This window comes from Oncorhynchus mykiss, chromosome 16 (assembly GCF_013265735.2).
Source record: "Oncorhynchus mykiss isolate Arlee chromosome 16, USDA_OmykA_1.1, whole genome shotgun sequence".
Taxonomy (NCBI): domain Eukaryota; kingdom Metazoa; phylum Chordata; class Actinopteri; order Salmoniformes; family Salmonidae; genus Oncorhynchus; species Oncorhynchus mykiss.
In genome coordinates, this window is record NC_048580.1 from 30,594,201 (window position 1) to 30,612,625 (window position 18,425).

The 18,425-nt window shown below is 40.3% G+C and overlaps 1 protein-coding gene across 1 annotated transcript in view; it reads left to right on the plus strand.

Annotated features, from left to right (window-relative positions):
• Positions 1-5,193: 5,193 nt before the first annotated feature.
• LOC110491805 (phospholipid phosphatase 4) overlaps positions 5,194-18,425 on the plus strand; it is a 58,932-nt gene continuing 45,700 nt past the window's right edge. The window contains exon 1 of the mRNA XM_036945881.1: positions 5,194-5,331. Within this exon, the coding sequence (XP_036801776.1) occupies positions 5,194-5,331 (138 nt within the window). The remainder of the gene's footprint in view (positions 5,332-18,425) is intronic.

Below are 18,425 nucleotides of genomic sequence, written 5' to 3' on the forward strand. Positions count from 1 at the left end.
TATATATATATATATATATATATATATGGCTGATACTTTTCCTTAAGTCAGGGAAAGCTAAATCTAAGTCTAGATATACAGATGTACACACAATTTTAGAAGAAATTGATCGAGGACGATTCATTTAGCGATTCCCAAATGGAAGAATATTTTTTGAACGGAGAGGACATCGTTTTGGACTAGTAAGTTCTTCTCATGCTAATGCCGTTGTTTGAAATTAATAATATAAAATATTATTTGTGAAATGAAATAGCCTATTTGAGGCTGTTAAGGGGAGGGCAGGCCCACAACAATGGCCAAAGTGAAATGGAGACAGTAGATACAGCTGGTCTGTTACAATATAATAAAGACAGTAGATCTAGCTTGTCTGTCATAATATAATAGAGACAGTAGATCTTGCTGAAATGTCATAATATAAATGAGAGAGTAGATCTAGCAGGTCTATAATGATATATTCAACCTTATGTTCCCTGTACTCTATATATACAGTATATGTCACTCCCTTTGGTTCCTTCCACAGGCGTTACTGTTCTGTTTCAGTTTTATGTCTGTGCGTTGTTCATGTGTTTTTCAATTACAGTTGAAGTCGGAAGTTTACATACACCTTAGCCAAATATATTTAAGCTCAATTTTCACAATTCCTGACATTTAATCCTAGTAAAAAGTCCATGTCTTAGGTAAGTAAGGATCACCACTTTATTTTAAGAATGTAAAAATGTCAGTATATTAATAGAGTGATTTATTTCAGCTTTTATTTCTTTCATCACATTCCCAGTGGGTCAGATGTTTACATACACAATTAGTATTTGGTAGCATTGCCTTTGAATTGTTTAAATTGGGTCAAATGTTTCAGGTAGCCGTCCACAAGTTGGGTGAATTTTGTCACGTTGTAACTGAATCAGGTTTGTAGGCCTCCTTGCTCGCACACGCTTTTTCAGTTCTGCCCACAAATTTTTGATAGGAATGAGGTCAGGGCTTTGTGATAGCCACTCCAATAGCTTGACGTTGTGTCCTTAAGCCATTTTGCCACAACTTTGGAAGTATGCTTGGGGTCATTGGGGTCATGTCCATTTGGAAGACCCATTTGCGACCAAGCTTTAACTTCCCTGACTGATGTCTTGAGATGTTGCTTCAAAATATCCACGTAATTTTCCTATCTCATGATGCCATCTATTTTGTTTAGTAACTAGTAACTCCTCTCAATGACTCTTAATGACTCATCCCCTCTGGCATTTAACCACCGTTATCTTCTTGCCTTGCACTAATTTTAGTTTAGTTTCACATTAGGGCATGGAAACTTTAGAGCCATAGCAATGGTTAAAAAATAAACAGTCATGTCTACTCCCCAGACAGGTGCACGTAATGGTGTCTAATGACACAGATGCACATATAGAGTGCATTATTCTTGCTGACTCCTCTGAAATGAACACACATGTTCTAGAAAATTCGCAATAGGCATAACCAACCATAGCAACAGTAAATATTAGGCCATAGCACTGGTACAGAAATAAACAGTCATGTCCACTCCCCAGACAGTTGCATGTCTAATGGTGTCTAATGACACAGATACACATATAAAGAGCACTATTCTCGCTAACTCCTCAGAAATGAACACACATGTTCTGGAAAATTCGCAATATAACCCTCCTCTAAAGCTTAAGTCCCAAACATTCAAGTATGTCCCTGTATAAGTGAGATGGGAAGCACCTATGTTTCCAAGGAGACAACCTGCCACTCTTAATCCTTAGCAACTTCCTTTCACCTCGACGGCTGTTGGTGTTGCTAGGAACACTTTGTAGGGACCCTCTCGCCTTGGCTCATTCCACTTCCTCTGGAAAACACTTGGATGTAGACCTGGTCCCCTGGGATCACCGCACTTGGAACCTCTGGTCCTTGTTCAGGTTGTTGCCTTTTTTCATGAGGTTTTCAAACTCAGAGACTTATGGCCTCTGTTCTATGATTACACCATATCATTCACCAATCTTAATTACATCTCTCATCACACCTCCACTTTCTCCTTCTGGTTCCTAAGAGAGTGATAGCATAAGACTTGGAAAGCAGTGAAAAACACGAAACATAACACTTTTAACAATGAGGTAAGCTATGCATAATTATATACAGTTGAAGTCGGAAGTTTACATACACTTATGTTGGAGTCATTTAAAACTCATTTTCAACCATTCCACACATTGTCAACAATAAAACTATAGCTTTGGCAAGTCGGTTAGGACATCTACTTTGTGCATGACACAAGTGATTTTTAGATAAATTGTTTTACAGACAGATTAATTCACTGTATCACAATTCCAGTGGGTCAGAAGTTTACATACACTAAGTTGACTGTAACTTTTAAACAGCTTGGAAACTTCCAGAAAATTATGTCATGGCTTTAGAAGGTTCTGATTGGCTAATTGACATCATTTGAGTCAATTGGAGGTGTACCTGTGGATGTATTTCAAGGCCTACCTTCAAACTCAGTGCCTCTTTGCTTGACATCATGGGAAAATCAAAAGAAATCAGCCAAGACCTCAGAAGAAAAATTGTAGACCTCCACAAGTTTGGTTCATCCTTGGGAGTAATTTCCAAATGCCTGAAGGTACCACATTCATCTGTACAAACAATGTTCACAAGTATAAACACCATGGGACCACGCAGCTGTCATACCACTCAGGAAGGAGACACGTTCTGTCTTTCAGAGATGAACGTAGTTTGGTGCGAAAGTGCTAATCAATCCCAAAACAACAATGGACATTGTGAAGATTCTGGAGGAAACAGGTACAAAAGTATCAATATCCACAGTAAAAGGAGTCCTATATTGATATAACCTGAAAGGCCGCTCAGCAAGGAAGAAGCCACTGCTCAAAACTGCCGTAAAAAAGCCAGACTACGGTTTGCAACTGCACATGCGGACAAAGATCATACTTTCTGGTCTGGAACTGTTTAGCCATAATGACTATTGTTATATTTGAAGGAAAAAGGGGAGGCTTGCAATTTGAAGAACACAATCTCAACTGTGAAACACGGGGGTGGCAGCATCATGTTGTGGGGGTGCTTTGCTGCAGGAGGGACTGGTGCACTTCACAAAATAGATGGCATCATGAGGGAGGAAAATTATGTGGATATTTTGAAGCAACATCTCAAGACATCAGTTAAAGCTAGGTCGCAAATGGCTCTTCCAAATGGACAATGACCTCAAGCATACTTCCAACGTTGTGGAAAAATTGCTTAAGGACGACAAAGTCAAGGTATTGGAGTGGTCATTACAAAGCTCTGACCACAATACTATAGAACATTTTTGGGCAGAACTGAAAAAGCTTGTGCAAGCAAGGAGGCCTACAAAACTTACTCAGTTACACCAGCTCTGTCAGGAGGAATGGGACAAAATTCACCAAACATATTGTGGGAAGCTTGTGGAAGGCTACATGAAACCTTTGACCCAAGTTAAACAATTCAAAGGCAGTGCTACCAAATGCACTCAATTAGTATGTAAACTCCTGACCGACTGGGAATGTAAAGAAACAAATAATAACTCAAATAAATCATTCTCTCTACTATTATTCTGACATTTCACATTCTTAAATTTAAGTGGTGATCCTAACTGACCTAAAAAAGGGACTTTTTATTAGGATTAAATGTCAGGAATTGTGAAAAACAGAGTTTAAATGTATTTGGCTAAGGTGTATGTAAACTTCCGACTTCACCTGTAAATATATAGCTATTTACTCAAAACAGTGACTGAGTTTCCAGAATCATAAAGAATGCAGCTTTCTAAAAAAAATATTTGAATTATAGATATTCAGTTACTTTTGTTGACTCCACATTCAAAGATGCATTCTTGAAGTCCAAAATGTTTTCAAGTAATCCCAGAAATACAGTTAACATGTTCTCAATATTTTTTGTTGTTGTATTTTTACGTAAATGAGTGATAAGATGTGATTGTGCAGGTACTAATATTATCACCAGATTAAATTAAATTATTACTTAAATTATTGCTGAGATAATCCCTTCACATTATGAGAAATATACTTACACACCCCAAAATAAACCAGCTAATACATTTTTATTTATTTTTATTTTTGGGTGTGTAAGTATATTTCTCATAATGTGAAGGGACATCCACAGGCAGCTTTATGAGTGTTACTAACGGTTGAGTGTTGCGTTCAGAGGGAATTGGAGCTCTGGAACTGTTCCAGTCAGGTAGAGATTAGAGATGTGTTGTGAGTGTGGGGAATGGAACTGTCAGTGCAGAGGATGGTGCTAAAAGGGAGATCCTTTACCTACCCAAATGTACTCTCTCGTCTATGTCTACGCTCTCCCTTTCTCACTTCATAGTTAATCTCTTGCTCAATCTTTCACGCTTCCTTACTGTCATTCCATGCTCTTTTTCTCTCTCCTTTACTCCAACTATGCCATGTTGCCACCCTATTGCTCCCTTCTCTGAGTGAAGGCAAGATCAATGAGAAAAGGAGCTGCATGGTGAAATAATAGAAGCGACCCTCCATCCCCAGTCCCGTTACTCGAAACCCCAAGACCCCAGCCCGGAGTGACAGCCACTCAAGTGGCGGTGGTTGTTTGTGTGTGTGTGTGTTTACATGAGTGTATGTTTGTGTGCGTCCAAGCGTGTGTGTGAGACAGTGCTGGGCTGGTCTAGGCAGAGCTGGCCACATTGTTGTCAGAGCCTCGGGGTCTGCCTGTCAGACCAAGCACTTGTCCTGATGTTCACGTCAGCACATGCTGCAGACTGTCTCTCTTGTACAGCTTTTGTTTGAGAAGTGCTGATGATTTAGTTATCAATATGGCCTCAGAATTACCTTTCCAGGTGACTGATTATTAATTGTCGTTGTAATGTGTGATTTTTAGTGTTGGCATTATACATAAGAATTTGTATGAGGAAATCTGGAAAAATCTGAAAGCATTTTTAATATAGGAACATTGTGCTTCGTGCAGAAGCTTAGTCCTGGGCTGTTATCGCCTGTTAAGTCCAGTAGCAAAAATCCTCTTCAATGTTCTAAACATAGTGTTGGAGTGCTAGTTTGCTGTCCAAACCATAAAATAATAACTTAAATCATAGTATTACTGTAACTAGATCCTTGTGGTCCTGTAGAACATGAGGCTTGCATCACTAGGATTGTGGGATTGATTCCAGCTGGGGCCACCCATATGAAAATTAATGTATTGTGAAAGACAGGGCTAATGCGGCGGTTTTTGTGTCGCTTCCTCAGATTCACAGAGTTCCTTCAGCCCTTTGAGAGAGTGATCCAGCCAGAGGAGCTGTGGCTCTACAAAAATCCCTTGGTGGAGTCGGACCACATCCCCAAGAGGGTCATGTTCGTAAGTGACACAGACACACACTAACCACAAGGCCACTGAGTTGATGAGAATGATGTTATACTGTAAGGGAACACCCCTCTGAAATTGACATTTTTCATATTGCAAATGTAACACAAGTGAAGACCCAAGAGTAACATTTTGAAAATTTACCACAGTGCTTTCTGGACCATTTTTCGAAAATCTTACGTTTTTTTTTTTGTTTTGTCAATTACACATGACCTGTATGAACATACTTTTGTCAAATTTTATTATCTTTCAAACATTTTTTTTAACTTGTCCATAAGACATATGTTTTGTCCATTTGCAATTTGATTTCATAGGAAGTCAAAAGTCGAAGTTAAAATTCACTTTTTAATATATTTGCCAAATCCCATAAGAAATGTCCAAATCCAATTTGAATTATTTGAAAGTGCCAAATCAGGATGTTATGTCCATTTGCCATGTACGATCATAGGAAGTCGGTTTACAAACCCAAAAGTCAGTGAACCATGTCCAAAAGGCCTTTATACTGCCAAATTATGTATAGCAATATGTTACACCATGAATCAACCTAGATGGTCTATTTGTCATGTATGATGAGACAAACCAGAAAAACGGCCCATAAAAAAGTTTGGAAGACTGCCGATTGGTACAGTCCTAAATGTATGTGTGTGTGTATCATTGAAGGAAATATATGAGCCATCCACACCTCCATATGGCTCTCTCTCTCTTCGTTTGTAACGATTTTTTGAAAAACATCCAAAATGACTAGGGGCACAGGTTGGATGGGCACAGGTGGGGGTTGCTCCCTACCCAACCGTGGACCCCTTGCTCCCCCCTTTAAGCATTAAAACCATTTTAAAAATGTGTTTCTGGTAACACATTCCAATCACCAGGTGCACGGCTGTCCATTTGCAATATGTTTCAATGGGCAATTACCATAACGAATTTGACATGCTCAAAAATACTGCAGAAATGCAAAATTGACTGGCCTGATGAACTCGTGATGGCCGGGCAGTGATAGTGGTTCCTCTCCATCGCTCGTTGTGTTGATTTCATCATGTCCATTTGGTGATGTTTTTTCACTGTTGAATCATATTGCAAATGTACTGTGCATTTGCAATATGTTTCAATGGGCATTTACCATGATCAAAACTCCTGGCAGTGCTAGTGGTTCCTCTCCATCGCTCGATGGTGCCATGAGAGAAGTGGGACTCGTTTTTTTTAACGTTTTTTGAAAAATGTCCAAAATGACTAGGGGCGCCCCCTATTTGATGGGCACGGATGGGGATGCTCCCTACCCAACTGTGGACCCCTTGCACACCCCTAAAGGCATTTAAAACCATTATAAAAATGTTATCCTGGTAACCCGTTCCAATCACCAGGCACACGGCTATCCATTTGCAATATGTTTCAATGGGCATTTACCATTACGAATTTGACATGCTCAAAAAAACTGCAGGAATGCAAAATTGACTAGCCCGGTGAACTCGGGATGGCCGGGCAGTGATTCTGGTTCCACTCCAGCGCTTGTTGGTGTTAATTTCAGAATGTCATTTTGGTGATGGTTCCTTACTGTATTGCAAATGTACAAAAGTCAAGTAGCAAGTCAGTGTCCATCAGTCAATTAGACATCATTCTGACACCAAACTGATACCATCTGACAACAAACCCACTTTTTTCAACTCGTTTAGAAGCTATCACATATTTCAGAGCAGGCCCATAATTCACTGTGCCTTTAGTTTAAACCATAATAAAACCATTAAAAAATTTGTTATGTTCTAGCTGTGGTTTCAGCTCTGACTTTATGTGTAGACCTATGTGAGGCGACCCTGAATCCCGAGGTGCGGCTCGATAGGTTATTCGGTGCCCGAGCAACGATCTTAATTGGTGCTGAAAATCATTTGTTTTCCATGCCTTGCTACGGGGTCCTTGAATGAGCTATCGGAAAGAAACGTTGGGGTCTGTCTCTATGGGTCGAGCCGGTTTCAATGCCTCTAGTCTTGCGACTATGGGACTTTTCTAAATGATGTCATTTTCGTAATGGTCAAAATGAATTGAAGTTATTGCAAATGTACAAGGCTGTTTCTCGGTTCGAGGACCTTCTAGTGCCACATAACTCACCATGCACTATCAACCTGAGCTCTAGAACAGGTTTCTAAAGTTTCAGAGCTCTAGGTGTGATGGTTCTTTAATAGTTCGAACAAAGGTAACTATTGCAGGCTCTGTGTGTCTCTAAGCCCCACACTGTGTCCCTCTGTCCTAGCTGTGTATGTGTGTGAGAGTTTTTCTTAGAAATTTGACATCTAGTAAGGGACCGTACATTTGCAATATGGAGTTTCTCATCAACCATACGGCAAATGTCAAAATGTTTCCTTCAGGTATGTAAGGTCATGTAGAAACAATTATTTGGATTTTTATTATTTTATTATTATTTTCAGATAGCTAAGAGTACAGAAACTTGAAATGAAAATGACTGACAACATTTGAAATGTGTAATATCTAGCTAGCTAGACTCTTACCCATATACAATGATTGACGCTTCTCCCTCTGTCACAGATGCCATGGTTGCCCTTAGTTTGAGATGTAATCCGGAGACGGGTGTTTAGGTCTGCATATTTGCAAACAAACACCAGAATATTCTCCATCTCCTTAGTTATCATACTCTAATTCCATTGATTTCAAGTGGAGAGCAACACTTGCACAGTTCTACTACGTGACATCTTTAACCCACTGCAAATTGAGTCCTAAGTCAAGGGATTCTGTAATGGCATTGAATAGAAAACTACAAAACCAAAAAAAGAAATACTTCCTGAATGGAGTTTTATCCTGCCAAATCAGTTCTGTTATACTCACAGACACTATTTTAACCGTTTTGGAAACTTTATAGTGTTTTCTATCCAAATCTTCCAGTTACATGCATAGCATATCTTCTGGGCCCGAGTAGCAGGCCGTTTAATTTGGGCATGCTTTTCATCCAAAATTCCGAATGCTGCCCCTACCCTAGAGAAGTTCAAATTAAGCACGTTAATCCGCTTTAGAAGGGGTGTAATAGAGCCTAACTGGCATACATAAGCACTATTTGTATTTGTATTTTTGGAAAAATAACGTTCCCAAAGTAAATTGCCTATTTCTCAGGACCAGATGCTAGAATATGCATATAATTGACAGCTTAGGATAGAAAACATTCTAAAGTTTCCAAAACTGTAAAAATATTATCTGTGAGTATAACAGAACTGATATTGCAGTCGAAATCCTGAGAAAAATCCAATCAGGAAGTGACTCTTATTTTGAAAGCCCAGTCTTTCTATGCATCCCTATTGCCCATTGAAAGGGATATTAACCAGATTCCTTTTTCTGTGGCTTCCCTAAGGTGTCTACAGCCTTTAGATGTAGTTTCAGGCCTTTATTTTGAAGAATGAGCTTAAACGTCCACATTGCGTAATTGGTCAGTTGTTGGCTCTCAGTGTGATTTTTGCGCTAAACAGAGGTAGCCATTTTTCCTCCCGGTCCTAGTGAAAAGCCAACTGTCCCGGTTGATATATTATCAAATAGATATTTGAAAACCACCTTGAGGATTGATTATAAAAAACGTTTGCCATGTTTCTGTCGATATTGTGGATAAAATTTGGAATTTTTGTCTGCGTTGTCGTGACCACTATTTCCGGTGGATTCCTAGGCATAACGCATCAAACTAACGGAGGTATTTGGATATAAAAAATATATTTTTGGGACAAAAGGAACATTTGCTGTCTAACTGGGAGTCTCGTGAGTGAAAACATCCGAAGCTCATCAAAGGTAAACAATTAATTTGATTGCTTTTCTGATTTTCGTGACCAAGTTACCTGCCGCTAGGTGTACACCAAAAACAGCAGCCTATGTCAAACTACTATCCCCCATAGTATAAAAGTTGACCTGTTCTGTGCGCAAAATAAATATTTCAAAACATTGTCTGGGACAGTTGTGGGATGCAATAGATCCCAAATTAATACAACCAGTAGCATCAAAACACCTTTTATTACGCAATGTGGATTACATAACAGATCAAAATGTTTAGCTTAAAATGTTGATAAACTATTAGGCTATTTCTTCACATTATAAGCACAGCAATGTGCACATCGCACATTAGAACAAATGTTCCATTAGCGGAAAAACACGATTATCAAAAGTGACCGCAAATGCGATTATGCATGTAATGCTTTATTGTAAAAGGTGAATTTAAGCCTGATGATTGTCATGTAAGTATAAAAGCTGCTTTCTTATTATAAAAAAAAGCTTAAGGTAGTGGAATGGGATAATGTCTTAGTGTTGTGTGTGTGAAGAAATCATTATTTTAACTTGTATGCAGTACAATTCACATTGTGTGAGCAACTCCTCTAAGAGTAGGAATCAGGCTGTTTGAGAGGGTTTGAATCCTAAGAAAACTGCCTATACATTATTTGAAGTACTATATAGGCAACATAGTTACTGTTGCAGGCCAAAGCGGTGTGCTGGAAAACCTTGGTATATCATTGGTGAAGTAGGCATTGTGGTGCTTGTGAATTTCCTTTCAATTTCAAAGTTTATATTTGGGTCAAATTACCCTTACCTAGAGATGTGTCTGAAGGCCCATGGCGACAGAATCCACAATAATCCATTAGTTACTTCTGGCTATAGCCTAGAGTTAGCATATTCGCATTGTCAGTTCTCAGGAGTGGAAAGAGCCGATCCGATGTTAGTAAAGCTGCACTGCAAGCCGCAACTTCTTCAAAAACACTTCACACTAGCGTCACTATGCAAAGAACCTGTCCACGTTTTCTTCGTCACGAGAATGGTGTTACTTTTGCAATAAAATGTGAATTGTCGAATACTCTGATAATGCTCTGATAATTCCTATGTTTCCCTGTCAGTTTTGTCCACGTCGAACACTGTGCCAAATACCCTATTTTCAGACTCCTAATTATCATTACACCTCTGAAGTCTAGCCAGTCGGAAGAACTTAATCACATATCATAATGCCACAAGAAGGAGGGGAAGAGGGTTTGTTTCTGTGTGGAATACTCAAGTGAAGATTTCCTTTTTGTCTAGATGTAAGATCTCAAATCTGTTCTTTTTGATCGTGGCCTATTGGAGATTGCATGGTTGTGTGCTCGATTTTATACACCTGTCAGCAACGAGTGTTGCTGTAATGTCAGAATCCACTCATTTGAAAGAGTGTCCACAAACTTTTGTATATATGGTGTAACTCCCATCTGAAGCAATGTTTTATGCCAAGCTGTTGCCAAAAACAGTTTAAGCTGTCAGTTATTTTTGATAAATAAATCTCATTAGATGCCAAATTATGCTGTTTTGATAGTTATTTAAAGGAGACGTTTACCCAAAATCCGGGAACTTCAAAGTGATTCCATATATTGAAACTAGTTCCGTGGAGTTTGCCCTCCCTCCTCGCACTTCCTGTAGTGCTGTTCTGAAACAGCTGCAAAAACAGGACATGTGACTCATGATGTTGCTGGATGCAAGCCTCGTTCTGCTCTGTTGCCAGTGAATTCATCATTCAGAAATCTGAAAACTGTGGACAAACTCGTTGTTTTAGTGAAAGCGTACTGCCGAATTAGCTATTTTTGTCAAATGTACTATTTGTTTTAAGTCAGGAAATATGTACTTTTTCACCTCAAACATTAGCGATTATATCATTATTTTATGTAGCCGACTGCCACAGCAGTGGAGATTGGTCACAACTGCGCATAAAGACGTCACCATATGCCCTAATATGGAGAATGATGACACATATTCAAGTTTTTTTAGGGAGAGAAGGAGCTGGTGCTGGTGTCCGTCCCCTGCCTGAATGTTACACACTAAATCAAGTGAAGAAGGCACAACAATTCCACTGTTTTCTGATAAATGATAAGAAGAGATGCAGAATATGGTGAGTAGCAATTCGGAATAGTAAATAAGATGTAAATAAACCTGTATTTCCATGGACTGGATTTAGCGCAGTGCTAAAATACAAAGACGTGAACTGCATCAAAATCTCTCAAAATGCATATTATTATTAATATTGGATAGAAAACACTATGAAGTGTCTAAAACCGTTTGAATTATGTCTGTGAGTGTAACAGAACTCACAGGGCAGGCAATCTTCCAAACAAGTTTTGAAATCCTGAAGGTTGGGACAACTTTGACGTCATCGCCCCTCCCTTCCCAATAAGTTATGGATCTGGAAACACTTCCTACGTCTTCCACTAGATGTCCTCATTCAGTAGAATTTCATTCAGTAGCATTTGCTGTGAACTTTGACCTAATGGGAAGGAAAGTATTCGGTGTCGCAAAAGAATGCCATTTTGTTGTGGCGCGTTTGTCTTTGATTGCTACGGCTGTTCCAATCAGCCCCAGATGAAAACGAATGATGCGGTTGGAATGCTATTGGATATATATGATTATAACATCCTGAAGATTGATTCTGCACTTAGTTTGACCAGTTTCTTCGACCTGCAATATGTCTTTTGGAAGTTTTGGAAGTTTTCATACAAAGTTATCCTGGACCAGAAGTCATTTTTTGGCCATGTGAGCTGAAAGTGATAGCAAATGCTGCTACTTGGACACTAGAATTGAACATTATGAAACAAAACAATTTATTGTTGAACTAGAACTCCTTGCACTACATTCTGATGAAAGATCCTCAAAGGTAAGGGAATATTTATGTTGTAATTTTGTATTTCTGTTGACTCCAACATGGCGGAGAAATATTGTTACGTCTGAGCGCCGTCTCAGATTATTGCAATGTTAGGCTTTTTCCGTAACGTTCAAAAAATAAATGTGACACAGCGGTTGCATTAAGAACCAGTGTATCTTTAATTATATGTAGAACATGTATCTTTAGTCAAAGTTTATGATGAGTATTTCTGTTATCTGGTGTAGCTTTCTAGAATTACTCAAACAAAACATAAATGTACTGTGTAACATGTCATATGACTGTCATCTGATGAAGATTTTCAAGAGGTTAGTGATTGATTTTTTTTTTAATCCTGCTTTTGTGATTTTTATCTTTTGCTGGAAAAATTGGCTACGTTTTTTCTTTGGTTTGGTGGTGGTCTAACATAAATATATGTTGTGTTTTCGCCGTAAAACATGTAAAAAATCTGACACGCTTGGTGGATGAACAAGGTGTTTATCTTTCATTTGAGGTATTGGACTTGTTAATGTGTGGAGGTTAAATATTTCTAAAGAATATTTTTGCATTCCCTGCGCCACCTTTTCAGCTGAACGGGGGTGGTGGGGTGGGGTACCCCTCGCCTTAACTGACTTGCCTAGTTAAAACTTGTTAAGAACAAATTCTTATTTTCAATGACGGCCTAGGAACAGTGGGTTGACTGCCTGTTCAGGGGCAAAATGACAGATTTGTACCTTGTCAGGGGGTTTGAACTTGCAACCTTCTGGTTACTAGTCCAACGCTCTAACCACTACACTACCCTTCCACCCCCGGAAAATCTCAAGGATGACTAGTAGACTCCAAAACCAAATTACATAAGATTTAACCCAGGTCTCCCCACTGTGTGACAGTTGTAAAATTCTCAGAGGGTTCCTTAACTCATCTTTTTTTGGCTCTGCCCCTTACTCAATCATTTTTTTCTGCCCCTTGCTTCAGTAGATGGCTAGCAGAAATCATAAAAACCATTAACTTGGAAAATATTAATTTCCTTTTAGGACCAACTCCTCCAGCAGCTTTCTCAACAGGTTTGAGGTCCGTTTCTGGACCATCTGGACAGAGACTGACTGTGAAAACTGACTAGGAAAACTTATTGTTGTAACTGTCATTGTTGCTCTATTCTTGTTCCAAGCCTTGCCAAAGCAATACTTAATTTCATATGTCTGTTAGCCAAATTTTTGAAATGATCTTATGTGCTTTTATTTTGTACAAAATTGCAAAATAAAATAATTTCAAATAAAATACAGTGGAAGTTGGAAGCTTACATACACTGAGGTTGGAGTCATTCAAATTTGTTTTTCATCCACTCCACAAGTTTCTTGTTAACAAACTATAGTTTTGGTAAGTCGGTTAGGACATCTACATTGTGCAAGACACAAGTCATTTTTCCCAAAATTGTTAACAGACCGATTATTTCACTTATAACTCACTGTATCAAACATTCCAGTGGGTCAGAAGTTTACATACACTAAGTTGACTGTGCCTTTAAACAGCTTGGAAAATTCCAGAAAATGTCATGGCTTTAGAAGCTTCTTATAGGCTAATTGACATAATTTGAATCAATTAGAGGTGTACCTGTGGATTTATTTCAAGGCATACCTTCAAACCCAATGTCTCTTTGCTTTACATCATCGGAAGATCTAAAGAAATCAGCCAACCCCCACAAGTCTGGTTCATCCTTGGAACCATTTTCCAAATGCCTGAAGGTACCACGTTCATCTGTACAAACAATAGTATGCAAGTATAAAAACCATGGGACCACACAGCCATCATACCACTCAGGAAGGAAACATGTTCTGTTTCCTAGAGATTAACGTACTTTGGTGTAAAATGTGAAAATCAATCCCAGAACAACATCAAAGGTGCTGGAGGAACCTGGAGAAAACAGGTACAAAAGTATATATATCCACAGTAAAACTAGTTCTATATCCACATACCCTGAAAGGCCGCTCAGCAAGGAAGAAGCCACTGCTCCAAAACTGCCATAAAAAAAGCCAGACTACGGTTTGCAACTGCATATGGGGAAAAAGATTGTACTTTTTGGAGAAATGTCCTCTGGTCTGATTAAAAAAAATTAGAAATGTTTGGCCATAATGACTATCGTTATGTTTGGAGGAAAAATGTGGAGGCTTGCAAACCGAAGAACACCATCCCAACTGTGACGCAAGGGGGTGGCAGCATCATGTTGTGCGGGTGCTTTGCTGCAGGAGGGACTGGTGCACTTCACAAAATAGATGGCTTCATGAGGTGGGAAAATGATGTGGATATATCGAAGCAACATCGCAAGACATTAGTCAGGAAGTTAAAGCTTGGTCTTCGAAATGGACAAAGACCCCAAGCATAATTCAAAATTTGTGGCAAAATGGCTTAAACTTGTTAAAGATATTGGTTCCCATTTGGGAATCAACCCTCCCACATTCAGCTGAAACGGTGGCGCATGGAACGCAAAAATATTCTTAGAAATATTTAACCTCCACACATTAACAAGTCCAATAGCTCAAATGAAAGATAAACACCTTGTTCATCTAGCCAGCAAGTCAGATTTCTAAAATGTTTTACGGCGAAAACATAGCACATATATATGTCAAACCACCACCAGACACAGCTCATTTGAATAGCCAAAACATGCAATCAACAAACGCAGGATTAAAAAATAAATTGTTCACTAACCTTTTGAAAATCTTCATCAGATGACAGTAATAGGACATGTTACACAGTACATTTTTTTTTTCCAATAATATGCCATTTATATCCATAAATGTCCATTTACATTGAGTTCACGTTCAGAAATTACTCAAAAATGTCCGCAGGAAATCTAGGTAGCGCGGCAAGATAACGTAAATAGACATCATAAACTTTGACTAAATATACATGTTCTACATATAGTTAGAAAGATACACTGCTTCTTTATGCAACCGCTTTGTTAGATTTATTTTTAACGTTACAGAAATCGCACACTATTCAATATGCTGAGACGGCGCTCAGATACAAGCTACATTTCTCCGTAATGTTGGAGTCAACAGAAACACAGATTTCAACATAAATATTCCCTTACCTTCGATGGTCTTCGTTCAGAATGTTCTGGAAGGCTTCATACTTACCCAATACATCGTTTGGTTTCAAGTCTTGCGTCTTTGTATTAGCTACTGCTAATAACATCAGCTGAAATGCACCCAAAATGTCCTCTGGTCCAGAAAAGTTGCTCATCAAAACTTCAAAATTACATATTATATGTCGACTAAACAGGTCAAACTAAGTGCAGAAGCAAGCTTTATGATGTTTTAAACACACAAAACAAACTTCAATTCAATCGGCCATCGTCTGTCCTTCTCTTGAGTGCTGGAACAAAGGAATGGCTGGGACCAATTCGCGCCACAACGCACAACCTATTTTCTCGTGGCACGCACTAATTTCACTCCCATAGGGCCAATTCTCGCGGGATTTGAACGATTTAAAGCTCTACTGAATGAGGACATCTAGTGGAAGACATAGAAAGTCTCCCCAGAATCATAACTGGTTGGGAAGGGTGGGGGCGATGACGTCAAAGTTGCTCCAACTTTCATGACCACAAAAACTAGTTTGGAAGAATGCCTGCCCTGTGAGTTCTGCTATACTTACAGACATAATTCCAACGGTTTTAGAAGCTTTAGAGTGTTTTCAATCCAATAATAATTAGTATATGCATATATTAGCAATTTTTGACAGATTTTCTTTTCAGTTTACTAGGGGTACCCAATCTCTCCAAAGGGGGCATATGTCTGCCATATCCTTAACAGGTTGGGGTAGGGGGCAGTATTGGGTAGCTTGGATGAAAAACGTGCCCTAAATAAGCTGCCTGCTACTCAGCCATAAAAGCTAGAACCTCAGATTTCCCACTTCCTGTTTGGATATTTATCAGGTTTTCACCTGCCATATGAGTTCTGTTATACTCACAGACATCATTCAAACAGTTTTTGAAATGTCAGAGTGTTTTCTATCCAAATCTACTAATTATATGCATATTCTAGCTTTTAAGACTGAGTAGCAGGCAGTTTACTCTGGGCACCTTTTTATCCAAGCTACTTGATACTGCCCTCAAGTCCCCAAAAAGTTGAGAAGATCACGGGTGAACAGCCACACCCGTTGATCCGGTCAGAGGAGCCGAAGAGGCCTTCAGTGCCGGTTTGCCTTGTGTTGGGCAGATAAGCGGAGCAAAACAGCGGAGGAGCTTCATTAGCTCCTGGTTGACCCGCTCCGTTTGCCCATTCGACTGTGGGTGGAATCCCACCCGAGGAGAGACTCACCGACCCCGAACATGGAGCAGAAGGCTTTCCAATACAGTACGATGAACTGGGACCCACGATCCGAGACAATGTCCTGGGGAAGTCCATGTAGTCGAAATACATGGGTAATCATGAGATCAGCGGTCTCCTTCCTTGAGAGAAACTTGGGTAAGGCAATGAAATGGGCTGCCTTGGAAAACCTATCAACGACCACCGGGATAGTGGTAAGCCCTTGGGATGGAGGTACCCCTGTGATAAAGTCTTAGGACAGGTGGGACCAGGGCCAGTTGGGGATGGGCAGAGGTGGGAGCAAATCCCACATTGTGGCCCCGCATTGGGAAGACTTCCTTTGGGCAGAGGTGGAACAGGTCGCAATAAAGGATCTCACATCCTCAATTATTTTGGGCCACCAGAATTTCTGCCTCAGGAACTCCAGTGTCCGATTAACCCCTGGATGACCAGTTAATTTAGAGGAGTGTCCCCATTGTAGAACTCGGGAACGGGCTGGTAGTGGGTACCCCGAAGGGGTCAGGTTCTTGGGTCTGGGCTTGTCGGACCATGGTCTCAATACTCCATATCACAGGGGCAACAATGCGGGAGCTGGAGATGATGGGCTCAGAGTCCATCTTCTCGTTAGAGACATCGTGTTGGCAGGACAAGGCATCTGCTTTCTCATTCTTGGATCCCGGGCGATAGGCTAGTATGAAAACGAAACTGTTAAAAAAAAACTATTGGCTTCTTGAATTGAGACCAAGTTCTTGTGGTCTGTCCAGATCACGAACGGATGAGTTACCCTCTCCAACCAGTGTCTCAACCCCTCAAGGGCCCACTTAACAGCCAAGAGCTCCCGGTTGCCTACATCGTATTTGGGTTCCAAGCGAGAACAGTTTGGAGAGAAAGGAGCATGGGTGCAGTTTCTTGTCGTCCTCGTTCCGCTGTGAATGGACCGCCCCTGCTCCAGTGTCCAAGGTGTCCACCTCTACCACAAAGGGACGAGTAGGATCAGGATGAATGAGGATGGGTCCAGAGATGAAATGTCCCTTGAGCTCCATGAAGGCCCTGTCAGCCTCGGGAGTACAGCAAAAACAGCTCTGGGACTTACGGTTTAGGACCGTGCGAGGCACTGCCACTTTCACCAAACTTGCGTATAAAACACCTGTAAAAATGGGAACTGCTGGACCTGCTTGAGTGAGGTGGGACGGGGCCAGTCGGCGACCACCTCAACCTTTACGGGGTCTATTTGCATGCCTACGGTAGAGATATTGTGACCCAGGAAGGACAATTGTTATACTTGGAAATCACACTTCTCTATCGGGACATATAGTTGGCACTGCAGGAAGCTTCTCAGTACTTGGCGGAAGTGCAATGTGTGTTCTGGAAGCGATTTGAAGAAGATCCGGATATCTTTGAAATAACAAACACGAACCGATTCAACATATCCCTAAGACTGTCATTGACCAATGCATGAAAGACTACTGGTGAGTTCCATAATATGAAGGGCATGACTAAATACTCATAGTGAGTAGGTGTGTTAAAGGCAGTATCCCAAATATCTCCCTCCCTAATTCTCACCAGATTGTAAACGTTACGGAGATCCAGATTGGTGAAGAATTGGGCCACTTGGGCCAACTCCAATGCAGAGGACATCAGGGGTAATCGATGCAAGGATGCAGGACTCCATCCATTTTACCCATGAACAAGAAGCCTCAATCCCCCACGTGGGTATAACCAATGAGGAGATGGCACGTGGGTACCTGCTTCTAAAACACAATGAGGAGATGGGAGAGGCAGGACTTTCAGTAATATCAGAAATAGAAAGGATATCTATTTTAGCCCCTGGCATCACAGAAGATCGTTGGCGCGCGCGAGCAGTGTGGGTGCAATAATTGAATAACATGGATTTCTAAATTTTCTTTGCAACGCTCGCACACCCGACGTGTCCGGTCTGGTCAGCATGTAAGTATTCAGATGAAGAACTTAGGCAAATTGAGCCTCAGGTGGCCACTGCTTCACTAGCCATTGAAGCCGCAGCAGTAGCTGGACCACAGCTCCAACCCATCCCCAGAATCAACACAGACTGGTGATGCAGTTGTGGAAAATGCGCTCCAATGCTGTCAATGAGGAATGTTTGTGCTGCAGAGAATTTGAATGTGACTATAATTCTTACA